The sequence below is a fragment of the Neophocaena asiaeorientalis genome, unplaced genomic scaffold (assembly GCF_003031525.2).
Source record: "Neophocaena asiaeorientalis asiaeorientalis breed wild unplaced genomic scaffold, Neophocaena_asiaeorientalis_V1.1 scaffold29, whole genome shotgun sequence".
Classification (NCBI taxonomy): domain Eukaryota; kingdom Metazoa; phylum Chordata; class Mammalia; order Artiodactyla; family Phocoenidae; genus Neophocaena; species Neophocaena asiaeorientalis.
In genome coordinates this window covers 4557156-4573673 of record NW_020174423.1, presented here as the reverse complement: position 1 = coordinate 4573673, position 16518 = coordinate 4557156, and the positions used below count along the sequence as shown (strand labels likewise).

Genomic DNA, 16518 nt, shown 5'->3' with positions numbered 1-16518 from the left:
TGACAAAGATGAAGAGAGTGAGAGCAGGGCTAACATAGGGCGAGATTAGTTCTGGAGAATAAGTAGGAACCAGATCCTGCAGGATCTTGTCGGTCATGCTCGGGATTCATTCAGCAGTCATTCACCACCACAGATATTTGAGAACCATCTATGCTGGGAAGTTTGTTTCAAACTCTTTAAGAGGACAGTTGGTTTTAGAGCTACATAATAGTATTTATTTGGCTGTCCTGTCTTCTCCTGTGCCTCCCCCGACCCCACCCCGCCCCCGGTCAGTTGCTAATTCAGTAGCTTTCTCTCTCTTCCAGTACGTGTTTAGAAATTTGTTCTTTGCAGAGGACCTATCTTTCCATGGCAGGATGGCCTTGGCCAGCTTTTGAAAGCCGTTAGTATTAGTATCCTCTGCTACCTCTTGAGAGCAATGTAGCAGAATAAGCAATACAAGAACCTTAAAAAAAATTGTGGTAAATTAGACATAACAACAGCTTTGTCATTTTAACCATTTTTACGTATACAGTTCTGAGGCATTAAGTATGTTCACATTGTTGTGTAACTCATCACCATCCATCTCTGGAGCTTTTTCATCTCTGAGACCAAAGCCCTGCATCCATTAAACACTAACTCCCCATTCTTCTCTCCACCAGTCTCTGCCAACCACCATTCTACTTTTCATCTTTATGAATCTGACTACTCTAGGTACCTCGTATAAGCGGACTCATAACAGTAAGCCAGCTCCTTTTGAGACTGGCTTATTTCACTTAGCCTGATGTCTTCCAGATTAATCCATGTTGTATCATTCGTCAGTTTCCCTCATTTTTTTTTTTTTTTAATTATATTTATTTATTTATTTATTTATGGCTGCATTGGGTCTTCCTTGCTGCACACGGGCTTTCTCTAGTTGCGGTGAGCAGGGGCCACTCTTCGTTGCGGTGTGCAGGCTTCTCATTGTGGTGGCTTCTCTTGTTGTGGAGCACGGGCTCTAGGCGCCTGGGCTTCACTAGTGGTGGCACGCGGGCTCAGTAGTTGTGGCACACGGGCTTAGTTGCTCTGCGGTATGTGGAATCTTCCCGGACCAGGGCTCAAACCCGTGTCCCCTGCACTGCAGTTGTATTCTTAACCAGTGCGCCACCAGAGAAGTCCTCCCTCATTTTTAAGGCTGAATAATATTTCACTGTATGTATATACCACATTTTGTTTATTCATTCATCTGTCAGTGGTCACTTGAGCTGCTTTTACCGTTTGGCTATTGTGAGTAATGCTGCTATGAACATGGGTGTACAAATATCTCTTCAGTTCCTTGCTTTCAGTTCTTTTGGGTATATACCCAGGAGAGGAATTGCTGGATCATGTGGTAGATCTATGTTTAATTTCTTTGAGGAACCATCATACTTTTTTCCATAAAGGCTACACTATTTTACATTCCCATCAGCAGTGCACAAGGGCTTCAGTTTCTCCATGTCCTACCAACACATGTTGTTTTCTGTTTTTTTGATAATTGCCATCCTAATGGGTGTAAAGTAAAGAACCTTATAAGAGCCTTTGATTTGAAGACCTAGCAGCAGAAATCATGGATTATAGTCAAATTCTTCATTTTGACTGTTGAGGAGCCTGGGATCCAGAGAGGTGAAGTGACTTGCCTCGGGCTGCACAGCTTGTTGGTGGCCTACGTAGCAAGATAGGCCCTCCCCAGTGCTACGTTGGGAGCTGATTCCCCTGGCCTCTGCTTTTTCCGCTGTACTCTGTCATCTCTCAAATTTTAAGGCAGACATATAGTTACTTCTCATTTTGGACAGAATTTTTGCTGAGGTTATCAGGTATTTTCTTTACATTTGATTAGTCCTAAGTAATAAAAATAATAGCTAGTAATAACAAATATTTTTGAGTACTTAATTTATGTCTGTTTTAGTACTTCACATGTGTTTACTCACTTAATCCTTACAACAACAGTATGGGGTAGGTTTTACCATTATTTCCATTTTACAAATGAGAAAACTGAGACGTTGGGCAGACGTATGGCATATCCCCGGCCATACAACTAATGAGTGGTGAAGTTGGGATTTGAGCCCAGGTAGTCTGGTTCCAGAGTTCCACGCTCTTAACCATTATTCTCTGCTGTCACTCAGTTGTACACACTCTGGTGGGGTTCCTCTGCCACTGACAGCTGAGAGTGGATCGCTGTTGCTGGGAAGATTTCTGTGTGTGCGTGATAGCACTGATTCATGTGAGTTTGTCAGAGCCTTACCTGTGACTTTAGTTTCAGTTGCTGCGTGCACTGAAATTGCTTAAAGGAGCCATGGTGGAGGGGTTGGTTCGGGGGTCAGTGAGCCTGACTTGAATGCTAGCTTCTCCACTTACTGATGATATGGCTCTGTTCAAGTAACAGTCTCTGTCTCAGTGTCCTCATCTGTCATATAAGATTACGATAGCACCTGGTTCATCGGGTCTTGGGAAGATTAAATGGCAGCCCATATAAGGAGTTAGCCCATTGCTAGCACTTAAGCAACCTTTCAGTATCCATTAACCGTTATTATAGTTCTTTAATGTAATTGATTTTATTAGCTCAGTCTGAGCTCTCTTCATCTTATTGAAGTTGGTATGGCCTTACTCTGATTGCTCTCAGTTTTCCTTGTGCCATTGCTTAGTCAAATTTGGATATCATGGTCAAGACTGAGCAGTGGAGAAATGTGGGATAAACTGCCACGTGTGTCTTTAGGCTCAGTGTTTAGTAATCCTGGGGTCCTGAATTAGGTAACCAAAGTGAGCAACCTTAACGTAATATTGGTGAATTTATTACTGTCTTGCTTATTCTACTCTGAGTTTTTTTACTTTAGTTAGGTTTTGGAGAGGGATAATCCGTTACTTAGAGGCAGTAGTTTTTACACCCTACTTCGAACTTATCTGTGAATATGGGCTAAAACACATATTTTCTTTCTAAGAAGTAGGACACTGCCACTTACACTTTCAATGGAAATTCAAGCTTTTGATTGTATCTCCCTCTTTTTGCAGGATTTATCCTACTACTGTTGTTTGGAGTTGAAGGGCAAAGAGGAAGAAATACTGAAGGCACTTTCTCCAATGTGTAGCATAGACACAGGTAAACTTGTTTCAGAGCTGAGTCCCATTTTATTTTATTCTACTTTTTATAAATTTATTTATTTTTATTTATTTTATTTTTGGCTGCGTTGGGTCTTCGTTACTGTGTGCGGGCTTTCTCTAGTGGCGGCTAGCGGGGGCTACTCTGCCTTGCAGTGCACGGGCTTCCCATTGCGGTGGCTTCTCTTGTTGAGGAGCACAGGCTCTAGGTGCACGGGCTTCAGTAGTTGTGGCACGTGGGCTCACTAGTTGGGGCTCTCAGGCTCTAGAGCGCAGGCTCAGTAGTTGTGGCGTATGGGCTTAGTTGCTCCGTGGCATGTGAGATCTTCCTGGACCAGGGCTTGAACCCGTGTCCCCTGCATTGGCAGGCGGATTCTTAACCACTGCGCCACCAGGGAAGCCCAGAGTCCTATTTTAGTCTTTATATATGTATTCATTTCATGAACAAGTGTCTGCTGTAAGCATTTTGGAATTTAAACACGCTTTACTGAGACAGTTCATGTTACCAATGACTATGTTCATATAAGGAAAGCTTGGGGTGGCTTTAAAGCCATTTCAAATATTGTTGAGTGTAAAGTGAGAGAACCATTATTCTGGTGGAGTGAATTTAGGCAGGAGGAAACTCAAAACTCATTAAATCATTTACTCAAATATTTACTGAGAACTTCTTGGGTGGTTTTGATCACTTCTTGATCTAAGCAGTGATCGAAACCAACACGTCATCCATCATGGAGATAGACAATAAATAACAGTGTGGTTATCAGGAACTCATAATGCAGTCTCAGCACTTGAAATCTTAGAATTCTGTTTCTGTTTATGTCAGGATTGACTTTTGCAGCAGTTCACTGTTTGTCTGGAAAGCACCAAGGTAGTCTCATGCTTTACCGGGCAAATAAATATCCTAGAGAAATGCTGGGTCCTGTGACATTTATCTGGAAGGCTGAGAGGACCCCTGGTGACACTTCTGAGAGCAGGCACTTGTGGATCTGGCTTCATCCAAGTCTTAAACAGGTATAATCCTTGACAGTATTTCCTCATCACTCTGTCACTGTATTCTTGATGACTGTTGGAAATCAGTGCTATAGAAATTTGAATAGTTTAAAAGTTTGACTGATAGCTTGGTATTTGAATATAGGGAGGATAGTTATGTGAATATTAAGTGGAGCAAATCTTGACCTGACTTTTAGTAAGCCCTAAGTAGAAGGAGAGATGAAAACCAATCTTATTATGCAAAGGGCTTGAAATGGTGCACGGAGACTAATGCTTCCATCAGCCTGAATTGGTTCATTGATATTCAGGTGCTTGTGAGAGCCTGTTTGCTGATGAGAATCTGTTTTGAGTAATTCTGATGAGTTTTTAATACTGCATTTAGCTTAGCTTTCCTTTTTTATCATACTCACTGCTTTTATACAGTAGACTGTAAATTTTCTCCAAATTCCTCTTTAAACTAGTTTTTAAAAAAACTGGTCAGAGTATTCATGTTGTTTTCATTAATCTTTGACATTTCAGAGTTCTTTTTTTGTTCTAAGTGCAGAGGAATCAAAAAACCTTTTTGATGATGATAAATGTAGTTTAATTTGCGAAGAATAAAAATGTACATTTTTAAAGGTAGAAAAAATAACATAAACTAAACCAACTTAAATTCGAAACGTATTTAAATTCCAGAGTTTAAAAGTAAAATGTTTAAACATATCCTTAGGATATCTTAGAGGAAATAAAAGCAGTGTGCCAGTGTATGGAACCCACCAAGTCGACTGTCTGCCTCCCTGATCCCCTTCTGACACCATCCCAAGAAAAAAGCCGAACTGACCTGCCCACAGAGAAAATTGGCAAGAAAAGAAAATGGAAAGATGATGAGGAAAATGCTAAACCAATTAAAAAAGTCATCGGTGATGGAACTAGAGATCCAGTTCAGCCGTATTCTTGGATCTCTCCAACCACAGGCATTGTAATCAGGTGTGGGTTGAATTTGCTCTGAACCTACTGACCGTTTTCAGTGAAGGTGTGCTCTGTTTTTGCCGGTGAAACAGACATCATATACGATGGAAGTTTCCATTTTAAGACCTTTTCTTTCTTTCAGTGATTTGACGATGGAGATGAACAGATTTCGGCTGATTGGTCCACTTTCCCACTCCATCCTAACTGAAGCACTCAAAGCTGCTTCTGTCCACACAGTAAGAGTAAACGTGCTTGTAATGTTTTATTCTGGTCACCTCCTTCTTAGCAAATTTGTGAAATCTAACATAATTTGGTAACATTTTGGGCCATGGCTTATAAATGTTTGTTTCCCTACTTATGCTTATTATCAAAGACTTTTATCTTTCACTTTTCCTAGAAGAGCAAATCTAAGTGAATGTAATAAGTAAACTGACTTGTTCCTATTGAAATACAGACTGCTCCTGAGCTTCTGAGTCTTGTAGAAGGTTCTTAACTTCTCCATAGGCAGCTAACAGGGAGCCCCTAAAATCCTGGAAAGTATATGCTAGTTTTTTTTGTTTGTACTTGTGTGATGCATATTTTCTGGGGCTAGTTTTAAGGGTGATGTCTAACAGGTTGAGAACAGTGTGTTGAGTGCAACTCTGTCCAATAGAATGTTCTGCGAGGGTGATGTTTCTTTGTGCCGTCCATTACGGGGCCACCAGCCACATGTAGCTACCGAGTTGCTAGCGTGACTGAGGAAGTGAATTGGTTCCTTTATTTAATTTTAATTAACTAACAGTTAAATTCAAACTGTTCTCTGTGGCTAGTGGCTGCCATGTTGACACTACAGGTCTGGAGAGTGGAGACTAGATTAGGAATCAGACACTTTGGGTTCAGGTTCGGTTTGTTTTTCTGTATTTGTGCAATTAACCTCTCAGTGCCTGTGCCTCTTGCAGATTGGACACGTTGAATATGGTGATAGATCTGAACAGAGTTTGAGCTGTTAGAAGACAGATACTTAAAAAAAAAAAAAAGACGACTTCTCTCTCCCTCTTCCCTGTTTCCACAGTAGTCTCAACCACTGTTGTCTCTTTCCTGGATCCTGAAGCAGCTTCTTAACTTTCCTTCATTGCTCTCACTTTTCACTCTGTTCTCCACGCAGGAGGCAAAGTGATATTTTGACAATTTATTCACATCGTGCTACTTCCTGATTAAAAGCTTTTGGATAGCTTCTCATTGTATTTGAGATAAATTCCAAAGCCCTTAATTTGACTGGTAATCTTATACCTTCATGTCTGTCTGGCCTCATCTCTCCTCGCCTTTGGCACTTCAGCCACCCTGGCCTTCTTCCAGTTCTAGAATATGTCAGATCTCACCTCCCTTAGAGCCTGTCTGAATGTCCCACCTCTATCGCTCTTCTTGGCTAAGCCTTCCTCATTCTTTAAGTTTCAACATCTATATCATTTTCCTCTAGAATCCTTTTCTGATCCCCTAAGTTAAATTATATCCCTCCTGCTGTTTTCATCCCATCTTGCACATTTCCTCTATTTACGTCTAGATTTGTTTGCATATTTGTTCGATGTTCGTGTCTCATGAGAGTCTGAGCTTTGTGATGGCGAGGACGGAGCAGTCCCATTCTTTATTCTGTCCCCTGGGCTTAGCACAGTGCCTGGTGCAGAGTTGTTACTCCATGCTAGCTCATAAGTTGCAGAGGGAGGATTTGAACCTAGGAAGTTTGGTTCCAGGGCCTGTACTTTGAACCACTAGTTTGTGCCACCTGAGTTTGTGTGAGGTAATGGGCGCATGTATTACAGGTTAGAATCTGTAGGGGCACATCCTACTTCAGTGAACTTTGGTATGAATCCTGGCTATAGGTTCTCTTCCTGGGCATGCTTATGGTACTTGAACTGCTGTTTGAAACCTTTCCCAATTCCTAGTTCTGTTCAGAAAAAAGGCAAGTAAAATACTCGTGTAACTTCCTTGAAATTTCTAGAAATACTATAGTAGTAATAAATCCTTTTGCTGAAGATTTCTTCAAAAGGTATTGGTTTGGTTTTTCTTTGGTGAGGAAAATTTTATTGCTTCATTCTGTGGTGATGAAGTTGGTAGAGTGGGAGAAGAACACGGCATCTCTTGTTGGCACTGTGCTGCAGAGACCACAGGTGTGCAGTCAGTTAGGTAGGTAGTCTCTCAGAAAACCAGGAATGTTTTTCTTAGTTTGTGAAATCTTGAGAGAAGTATAGTCCTGTGTCCTTGTCTGTAATTAGAAGAATCGTTAGTCTGATGTGACAGTTTCCCTGGTTCCCCTCACAAAAGATTCATTCCCACAAACAGGGAAAAAAGGATGGGGCCAATAGCACAATGATTTTAACCAAAATTATTAAGTCTGATCCATTATTTGTCTGGTGAACAGGAGTTGTTGTTTTCCAGGAGGGAGAGGACACAGAGAAGACACCTCACTGTTGGTGGATTGAAGCCTGCAGGAATCCTGATAGCGTTTCCCTTCATCACAGACAGGAAACCATCTTTGAATTGTTGGGAGGTATAACGGGGGATACTGGGTTGTACTGGGGAAGAAGGGAAGAGTGGGAAATGGGTTAAAAGAGCATCTTGCAGTTGAGCTACCTAAATGTAGTGTGCTTTTTAACTTGTAACTGTTTGTTAAAATACAGCAAGAAAGCACAAATGAGGTGTTAGTATTCTAAATAATTGGCATTCCATTGCTATAGATAAATGCGTGTGCCAGCTACTAAACTAAAATCTTACTTACCTTCGCATGATTGCATTTGTGTGTGAAGCTCCTGTAGTTATTGATAGGAACATACATGCTCATGTCGTAGAATAACCTGTTATGTTAATTTAATGCTTTTTGTAAGAAACTTCACTCGTTATGAACGTTAATTTATTCTCTGAAAGTATCTTTGGGGAAAAAAAGGGGAATACGTGTCTTTACGTAATTAGCCCAAGGTGAAAGTTTCATTAGAAAAATTTGAAAATAAAAGCAAATATATATGTATTTCTGAATAACTTTCTGTTTGCTTTTGGTTTTGTTTTGTTTTTTGCTAAAGGAATAACGTCACCAGCAGAAATTCCAGCAGGTACTATTCTGGGACTGACAGTTGGTGATCCACGAATAAATTTGCCTCAAAAGAGGTCCAAAGTTTTGCCCAATCCAGAAAAATGCCAAGGTAAAGTTCTTGAGACAACCTGGTTTTCCTTACTATTTAGAGCAGTCAGTCCCATTAGAAGAGTTCTGTCTGTGACACTTCTGCAGTAACTTTATCTGTAGAAGAATTAGGGCAGTCTTTACCTGCCTACCTTTCAAGGTGATTATGATCAAAGGAGATGTGTATGAGGAAGTATCTTTTAGCTGTAAACATGTAGCCTGATCATTATGTTCATTTTTTCCCCTGAGTTCTCTATTTTTAGTATCTAAGTAAAACCTGTCTCTGCAAACTTGGTTCTCTGAAAATGCCTGGCTTTTCAGAATTTTAATTGTGAGGAAGGGATCTGCACCGGCAGCTGGTCTTGTGCTCTTTGGAAGCCTCTGTCTGACCATACAGATGATCCAGGTTCGAATCCTGGCAAGGCCATCCCAGGTGCTGAAGGGTAAGATGTCTTGGTTTAGACTCAGTAGAGTGGCCTGCAGGAGTTCTTTGGGGTGACACGGTGGGGGATGGGTAGGGGCTGGCTAAAATTTTAGTCAAAAATTGCGATTTGCAGCAATTGTGATCATGTCTCGTATTTACTGTCATTTAAACACGGTTAATTGGAAGAATAATTAAAATCAGCTTATGAATTTTTGGAGAAAGGATACAGGTGTGTGTAGAAACAACTTCAGAATTTTTTTTTTTTACCTTCACATGTAGTTAGATAGCTTATTAAGGGGGCAATAAAGTACTCTGCCAGAACTTTACATGAAAGGTGGATTGGATGAGGGAGGAGTTTAAGATATATAGGTAAGTTAGTGAATTACGGAGCCTAACACTTTAATCAATTCATTGTTGCCTCTTTCTTTTTTAATAGCAATATGGTCTGGAACAACCATAAAAGTTAACAGCGTCCACTACACCAATAAATGTTTACTGTTGTAATCATCTCAAAACTGTAGTTAAACTCTACTTAGTTTCTCTTGCTGCCTCAAACGCTTTTCTGGAATAAGGCAGTATTAAATTCTTCCTAAGGCTTTTGTCTTAATATAAATCAGTTCAAGGAAAATTAAAGTCTATCTTGAAAAACATGATTTAATTTCTACTATTAAAGCTTACCATCTTATGCCATTGTGTTTTTTAATAATCAAAGTATAATTGATTTACAATATTGCATTAGTTTCAAGTGTATAACATAGTGGTTCAATATTTTTATACATTACCAAATGATCACCAAGATAAGTCTAGCTACCATCTGTCATCATACAAAGTTATTTCAATATCACTGACCATATTCCCCATGCTGTATATTACATCCCCATGACTTACTTATTTTATAACTGGAAGTTTGTATCTCTTAATCTCCCTCATCTATTTCACCCATCCCCCCGCACACGTCTCCCCTCTTACAACCTCCAGTTTGTTCTCTGTATCTAGGACTCAGTTTCTGTTTTGTTATGTTTGTTCATTAGATTCCTCATATTAGTGATATCATGTGCTATTTGTCTTTCTCTGAGTTATTTCACTTAGTGTAATATCCTCCAAATCCATCCATGTTGTTGGAAATGACAAAGTGTCATTCTTTTAATGTATTCCATTGTATATATACCACATATTCTTTATCCATTCATCTGTTGATGGACACTTTCATACCTCGGCTGTTATAAATAATGTTGCAGTGAACATAGGGGTGCATGTATCTTTTCGAATTAGTGTTTTCATTTTCTTTGGAAATATACCCAGAAATGGAATTGCTGGATTGTATGATAGTTCTATTTTTAGTTTTTTGAGGAACCTCTATTCTGTTTTCCATAGTGGCTGTACCAATTTACATTCCCACCAGCAGTGTGTGAGGGTTCCTTTTTCTCCACATCGTCGCCAGATCTATGTCCCCAGGAGGACTCCCAATTGCCTTCTGCCTCTCTGGGAAACTCTCGAAGACCAGCAAGTGGCTTTTTTCAAATTACTGCCTCTGTGCTGGGACTTGGAACATGTAGATTTTACGTGTACCCTTTAAGAGTGGAGTCTGTGTTTCCTGTAGCCCTCCAGCTCTCCTGTTCTCAAGCCCAGCTGGCCTTCAAAGCCAGACGTTCTACAGGCTCATCCTCTCTATGCAGCACCCCCAGGCTGGGGTACCTGATGAGGAGCTTGGTCCCCCTGCTCCCTCGGGGAGACTCTGCAATTATGATTCTCCTCCTGTTTGTGGGTCGCCTACCCAGGGGTGTGTATCTTGACTCTACCATGTCTCCACCTCTCCTATCTGGTTCCTTCTTTATTATCTTTAGTCGTGGAGAGCCTGTTCTGCTAGTCTTCAAGACGTTCTCGTAGATAGTTGCTCTGTAAACAGTTGTAATTTTGGTGTGCCCACGTGAGGAGGTGGTGTTCAGGGTCTTACTTCACCATCGTGGCCACCAATCTTATTGTTGTATTTTTTTAAAACCTGTTTTAAGTAATTTCTTTGAAGAAGTATCGGCATGTGAGCTATATAAAAAAGTAAACTTTTTAAGGAGTTAGTATTACACAAATACTATTAACAAATGTAACATACCATCTGGGATGACAATTCAAAACTAATTTTAGAAATATACCTTGATGAGCTGGATCAATTAATAAAAGGTGAATCCTTAGAAGAATCTTAAGGTCACGATGGTCTTAATTCTCTGACATAACTTCCAGTCTGTCTTTCCATATCTGAAGTCATTCTTTGTTTTGACTTGGACAAAACAGATCAATTCTGGTGCTACTTAAACCATAGGAAGTGTTTGCCTGACTTGCATAACATAAACAATTTATCTTCTTATGTGTGCTGGGAATTATAGAGGGCTTGGAAAAGAGGAGATACAGCAATGTGATACTGTGAAGTAATAAGAAATACATGTTTTGGTGTTTGTCCATGGTTCCTGGCACCTTGCTTCTAAAACTCTTGTAATTTCCTGAGTGACAAGAGCCTTAACGGCTAAAAGGAGAGCCTTTTCTTATTCCTAACAAACCCCTTTCAACCACACCTGAGTTTATGTTAATGAGGTGTCTTTTGGTAAAGCCCCTAAGGTTGGGGGCTGGCTGCCAGGGGAACCAACCAAAATGTTGGAACTTTCAGGCGCCACTCCTTCTCTCCCTGAGAAGGGAGAGGGGCTGGAGATTAAGCTTAATCGCTAATGGCCAATCAATCATACCTACCTGATGAAACCTCCATAAAAATCCTAGAGTGGAGTTTGAAGAGCTCCCTGTTTGCTGAACCCTTGGAGGTGCTGGGTGGTGGGGTGCCCAGAGAGGGCATGGAAGCTCCACACCCCTTCCCCTTTACCTTGCCCTGTGCATCTCTTATGTCTGGCTGTTTCAGAGCTGTATCCTTTTATTAAAAAATCACCCAGTAATGTAGTAAGTAAACTGTTTTCCTGAGTTCTGGGAGCCATTCTAGCAAACTATTGGACTTGGCCAATTTATAGCCAGTTGGTCAGGACTTAAAATTGGCGTCTGAAGTGGGAGCCGTCTGTGGGACTGAGCCCTTAACCTGTGGGATCTGATGCTATCTCTAGGTAGGTAGCGTCAGGATTGAGTTAAATTGTAGGACACTCAGCTGGTGTCAGAGAATTGTTTGCTGTGGGAAAAACACCCACACACTTGAGCATCAGAAATATTGAGAGTAGAATAGAGTACAGAGATGGAAATGGTTTTCTCTTTCAGTGAAGACCCTGAGGTGATGATGCGTATCCTCAGGTGCTTTGAAAAAGTTTACCTGATCATTTCTTTCTTTTTCTTTTTTAAATAAATTTATTTTCATTTATTTATTTATTTATTTGGGCTGCCTTGGGTCTTTGTTGCTACACGCGGGCTTTCTCTAGTTGTGGCGAGCGGGGGGCTACTCTTTGTTGCGGTGTACGGGCTTCTCATTGCAGTGGCTTCTCGAGTACGGGCTCTAGGCGCCTGGGCTTCAGTAGTTGTGGCATGTGGGCTCAGTAGTTGTGGCTCGTGGGCTCTAGAGCACAGGCTCTGTAGTTGTGGCGCACAGGCTTAGTTGCTCCGCGGCATGTGGGATCTTCCGGACCAGGTATCAAACCCGTGGCCCCTGCATTGGCAGGTGGATTCTTAACCACTGCGCCACCAGGGAAGTCCTATCATTCATTTCTTGAGTTTGATAAATATTAACAATATGTTTTTGCGAATCTTTTCAACTTCATTAACACAGCATTTCACTGTGTAAAGAACTGGCTTTCTGGGTGAAATTTAAAAATACAGGTTCTGTTCTACTATCTGTACTTTTAGTATTTGCTCTCCTTAACATCTGGTTTGCTTTGTTAGATTATTTTAACTAGTCTTTGTCTTCCAGAGATGAATTTGCTTTAGAAAATACTGACCTTACATTGTGCTCATAGGCTCCTTTTAGTCTTTCTCTTTATACCCTCTCTATTACCGTGTACCCCAAACAGTTGACTTTCTCAAGTTCCCAGTTATTGGTCATTATTGCCATGACTTCTCAGTTTCTGCTCTTGGGAGAAAAAATATCTGATAGCTTAAGCTGGGCCTTTTTAACTGTTCTGCAAATTTAATTTAAAATAGAGTGAATTTGAATGCTGTAACTTTGGTTCATTTGAATCCCAAATGATTAAACCTTTTATTCATTTCCCTTGCTTCTCTAAGAAACACTTAAGAAAATTTTAAAATCTGGTAATCTTCAAATACATTTAAGAAAGGAGAAGATAAGCTATTCAACCTTTAAGTCACAATTCTGGAGTTATGTAGTCAATTAGCTTTGGTCTGAGATGAAAGAGAATGTGCTTTATGTGAGTCTTGGGGGAAGGACTTAGAATTACGCACGGAATTGACAGTCATTCTGGGCACACTGAGGGGCGTGCTGACTCAGCTGATAATATTTTTTTCTCAGTAGTGAAGACTGTTGACTTAAAAGGCCTCCTTTGCCTTCAGACATACTCTGCTTTGTCATTATAGTATCACACATAATAGTTTCACTATCCTAAGTCAGCTGTGCTCTCTCTTTTCATCCCTTTCTCACTGCTTCCAACCCCTGATCCTTCAACAGTCTCTCTGGTTTTGCCTTTTCCAGAATGTCACATAGTTGGAATCATACAGTATGTAGCCTTTTCAGATTGGTTTCTTTCACATAGTAATATGCTTTTAAGGTTCTTTCTTGTCTTTTCATGGCTTGATAGCTCTGTTTTGACTTGTATTTCTCTAATGATTAATGACGTTGAGCATTCTTTCATGTGTTTGTTGGCAATCTGTATATCTTCTTTGGAGAAATGTCTGTTTAGGTCTTCTGCCCATTTTTGGATTAGGTTGTTTGATAGCTCATTTCTTTTTAGTGCTGAATAATATTCCATTGTCTGGATGTACCATCTACTTTGTTTCATCTTTTTACTTATTATTTTTTAGAATATTTGAAGATGAAATTGTGCTTTCCTATGCCTTTACACCCTAAGTATTAGCCATCTCTTTTGTCTGCAGCCAAATCTGAATAAAATCCCAGCTCTGTCACTCAGATCTATGGCAGCACTCCACAGGAAAGCCTTCTCGGCAGACAGCTGTTTGATGGGGCTTTTTTGCTCCTAGACAGGCCGTGTGAATTTTTACAGCACACGCCTTTTCCCTTGAGATGCTGCTGGTTATTCTCTCCAGCTGCACTAGAAGCAGTTGCTGCTTTCATCTCAGATCTTTTCACCAGTTTAGTTTTTTCTAACTTGTTTATCCCTGATATCTGTCACATTATGGCCAAGTCACTTCCAGCTTACTTTTTTCAGCCATCAGACTCATGCAGGTTGAGTGACCTTTCTATGTTGGCATTTTAGGACCTTAGCCGAAACTCATGAATTGTGTGACTTTTTACTTTTAATTCTTCAGTCCAACAAAGTAAGATTTGAAAGATTTTTTTTCCCCTAGTGTTTAAGTAAATTGCATGTAGGAAGTCTCTTCTATCAATATATATGTTTATAACTGAAAAAATTCCTCCTCCTTTCCCACTAGAGTACTTTTTGGCATGGTGTAGCTCGTTTAAAGGGATGAAACAACATATTTCACAACAAATATATTCGTTTTAAAGGACTGAGAAAAATACGTTTTACAGAAAGGAATACATTCAATTCAATAAAAAAGGATTATCAGAGACTTGAAGTAATAGGACAGAAGAAAAGGATGGTATCTGTTGGCTCAAGACCATTGGGTCAGGGATGACATAAAGAGCCCTGAAGCCAATAGTTAAAACATGATTTGTGCCGTCAAGAGCAAGAAATGGTTCGCCTCTGCAGTGATGCCTAAACGTGATTATCTTAAATGTGGAATCAGGCAGATATTTAGAGGCAATTTAATGTAATGTTTGCATCTTACAGACTAAAAATAAATGTCAAAGAAATAAATTTAGGAGCCTTTGCTGTTTCACAGATTATGAAACCAACTGTAAGAATAACAGTTTCTACTCAAGTAAATAAATTCCTCTAGAGAAGTTAGGCTGCTAGAGGAGCCTATAGGATAGTTTCTTGTAAGAAAAGGTCACCTGGCTTTGTTTAGAATTTGACCTCACTGATCTAAGGAATGTGGTTTAAGGCTATTTCTTTTCCCTCTTAGATAATGAGAAAGTTAGACAGCTGCTTCTGGAGGGTGTGCCTGTGGAGTGTTCGCATAGCTTTCTTTGGAACCAAGATATCTGTAAGAGTGTCACAGAGAATAAAATCTCGGATCAGGTAACTAATGGTAAAGTTGTGAAAACAGGCTGAAATACATCACTCTAGAGACCATGAACGTTATTTCATATTTTATAGAATCCCATAGACTTCCTTTTATTTTCAATTTTTGGATCCCTTATGATATATACAATGCTATTTTCCATTCTTAGAGAAGAATAATCTCTAGAAAAGGTTAATACAAAGACTTTTTCTTGAAATGATAATCTTATGGTTTAATTTTTTTTCTTTTATTATTTTTCCCCTTAAATGTTCTCTGTCATTAATTTCACAATGATTGAGCTCCTGTCAACACCAGGTATTGTATTAGATAATGGGGTAGATGACTAGGATTAGGTTGAAGAAGTACAGAGTACAAAGGAAGCCCGAAGAAGGGGTACTGAGCCCGGACTAGGGAAACTGGGGAAAGCTTCCTGGGTGGAGGAGCTGGTATTTGAGCTAACTCTTAGGTGTGTGGTGAGAATTAACCAGGCTTCTTGGCGGCCAGGGGCCAGGAGCCAAGGCTACAGTGGAGAAAGGATTGTTGGAGTTGAGAACGAGGGCAAGGGCCCAGGCCAAAAACAGGATGGCATGTTCAGGAATCTCCAAGCAGATCAGTATCTTGGAGTTAAGGGTAGGGTAGGAGATGGAACTGAGGAGATAAAAAGGGGCTATAGCATAAAAGACCTTGAGGCATTTTTGGATTTGGACTGAAGATGCAGGGGCCATTGAAGATTTTAAGTTGGGCCGTGACATGATCAGATTTCAGTCTGGCAGTGCTATGGAGACTAGGGACGGGGATAAGGGGGCGGAAGAGCTGGAGAGAGGGCTTGTGGTTGGATGGCTTAGAAGGGACCCTTGAAGTAGTCCAGATGGCATGATGGGGGCCTGAAGTGTGGCAGTATGGCTGGAGTGGAGGGGCTAGGGTTTAATACATATACCTGGAAGGTAAAACTGCCTAGACTCAGTGGTTGATTGGAAGATGGGAAGTGAGAAAGGAGGAGGCCTGTGGTTTAGGTCCTAATGGTCTAGCTTGGTTTTAGGAGCTCAGCTAAAAGAGAGGCAGAGCCAGGTCTGACTTGTCACTGCTGTCTTCCCAAGTTCTAGCTAAGTACCTGGCATATAACAGGTGCTTAGGAAATATTTGAATGAACAAGTAAATGAATGAAGACTAAACATTTGAAAGGATGTATGAATGAGCTAATGAACTGTGAGAATTGTATGTCATCCAGCCAGCCGGGGCACACAGGAAGAGAGTGACGCAGCGGGGAAGATGAGTTTAGTCTCAGATAAACTGAGGGGCCTCAGGACGTCCCAGGAGCAGATGTCCAGGAGACAGGTTTCTATCCTAGGAGGAAAAGTTGGGACTAAAGAGATAGATATTTTGGAATTACCAATATGTAGAAGGTAGTGGAAACTTGACCAAAGGTAAAAAAAGGAGACTCGGGACTTGGTCATGCATGAAGGGCATTCATGAGTTAGACTTTGTAGCATGGAGGTAGTCTCCTGTGTAGTCTTCTCAATTGAGCGTCAGGCCTGTCTCCACCTGGCAAGACTGCAAGGATGTTATCCACTCCCTGCAGTCCACTTAATAGATCATTTATAGCATCTTCTCTTTTAAGACCTGCTGAGAAATTTTCTTAAAAGCTGGAGTATTTTCCCACGTGCCCCTCCTTGAGAAGTTCTTG

The 16518-nt window shown here is 40.5% G+C and overlaps 1 protein-coding gene across 1 annotated transcript in view; it reads left to right on the top strand.

Annotated features, from left to right (window-relative positions):
- The window catches only part of POP1 (POP1 ribonuclease P/MRP subunit), a 36780-nt gene that overhangs the window by 9705 nt on the left and 10557 nt on the right, over positions 1-16518 (top strand). The window contains exons 6-12 of the mRNA XM_024756586.1: positions 3004-3091; positions 3914-4101; positions 4790-5046; positions 5171-5264; positions 7441-7552; positions 8079-8198; positions 14736-14851. Of these exons, the coding sequence (XP_024612354.1) occupies positions 3004-3091; positions 3914-4101; positions 4790-5046; positions 5171-5264; positions 7441-7552; positions 8079-8198; positions 14736-14851 (975 nt within the window). The remainder of the gene's footprint in view (positions 1-3003; positions 3092-3913; positions 4102-4789; positions 5047-5170; positions 5265-7440; positions 7553-8078; positions 8199-14735; positions 14852-16518) is intronic.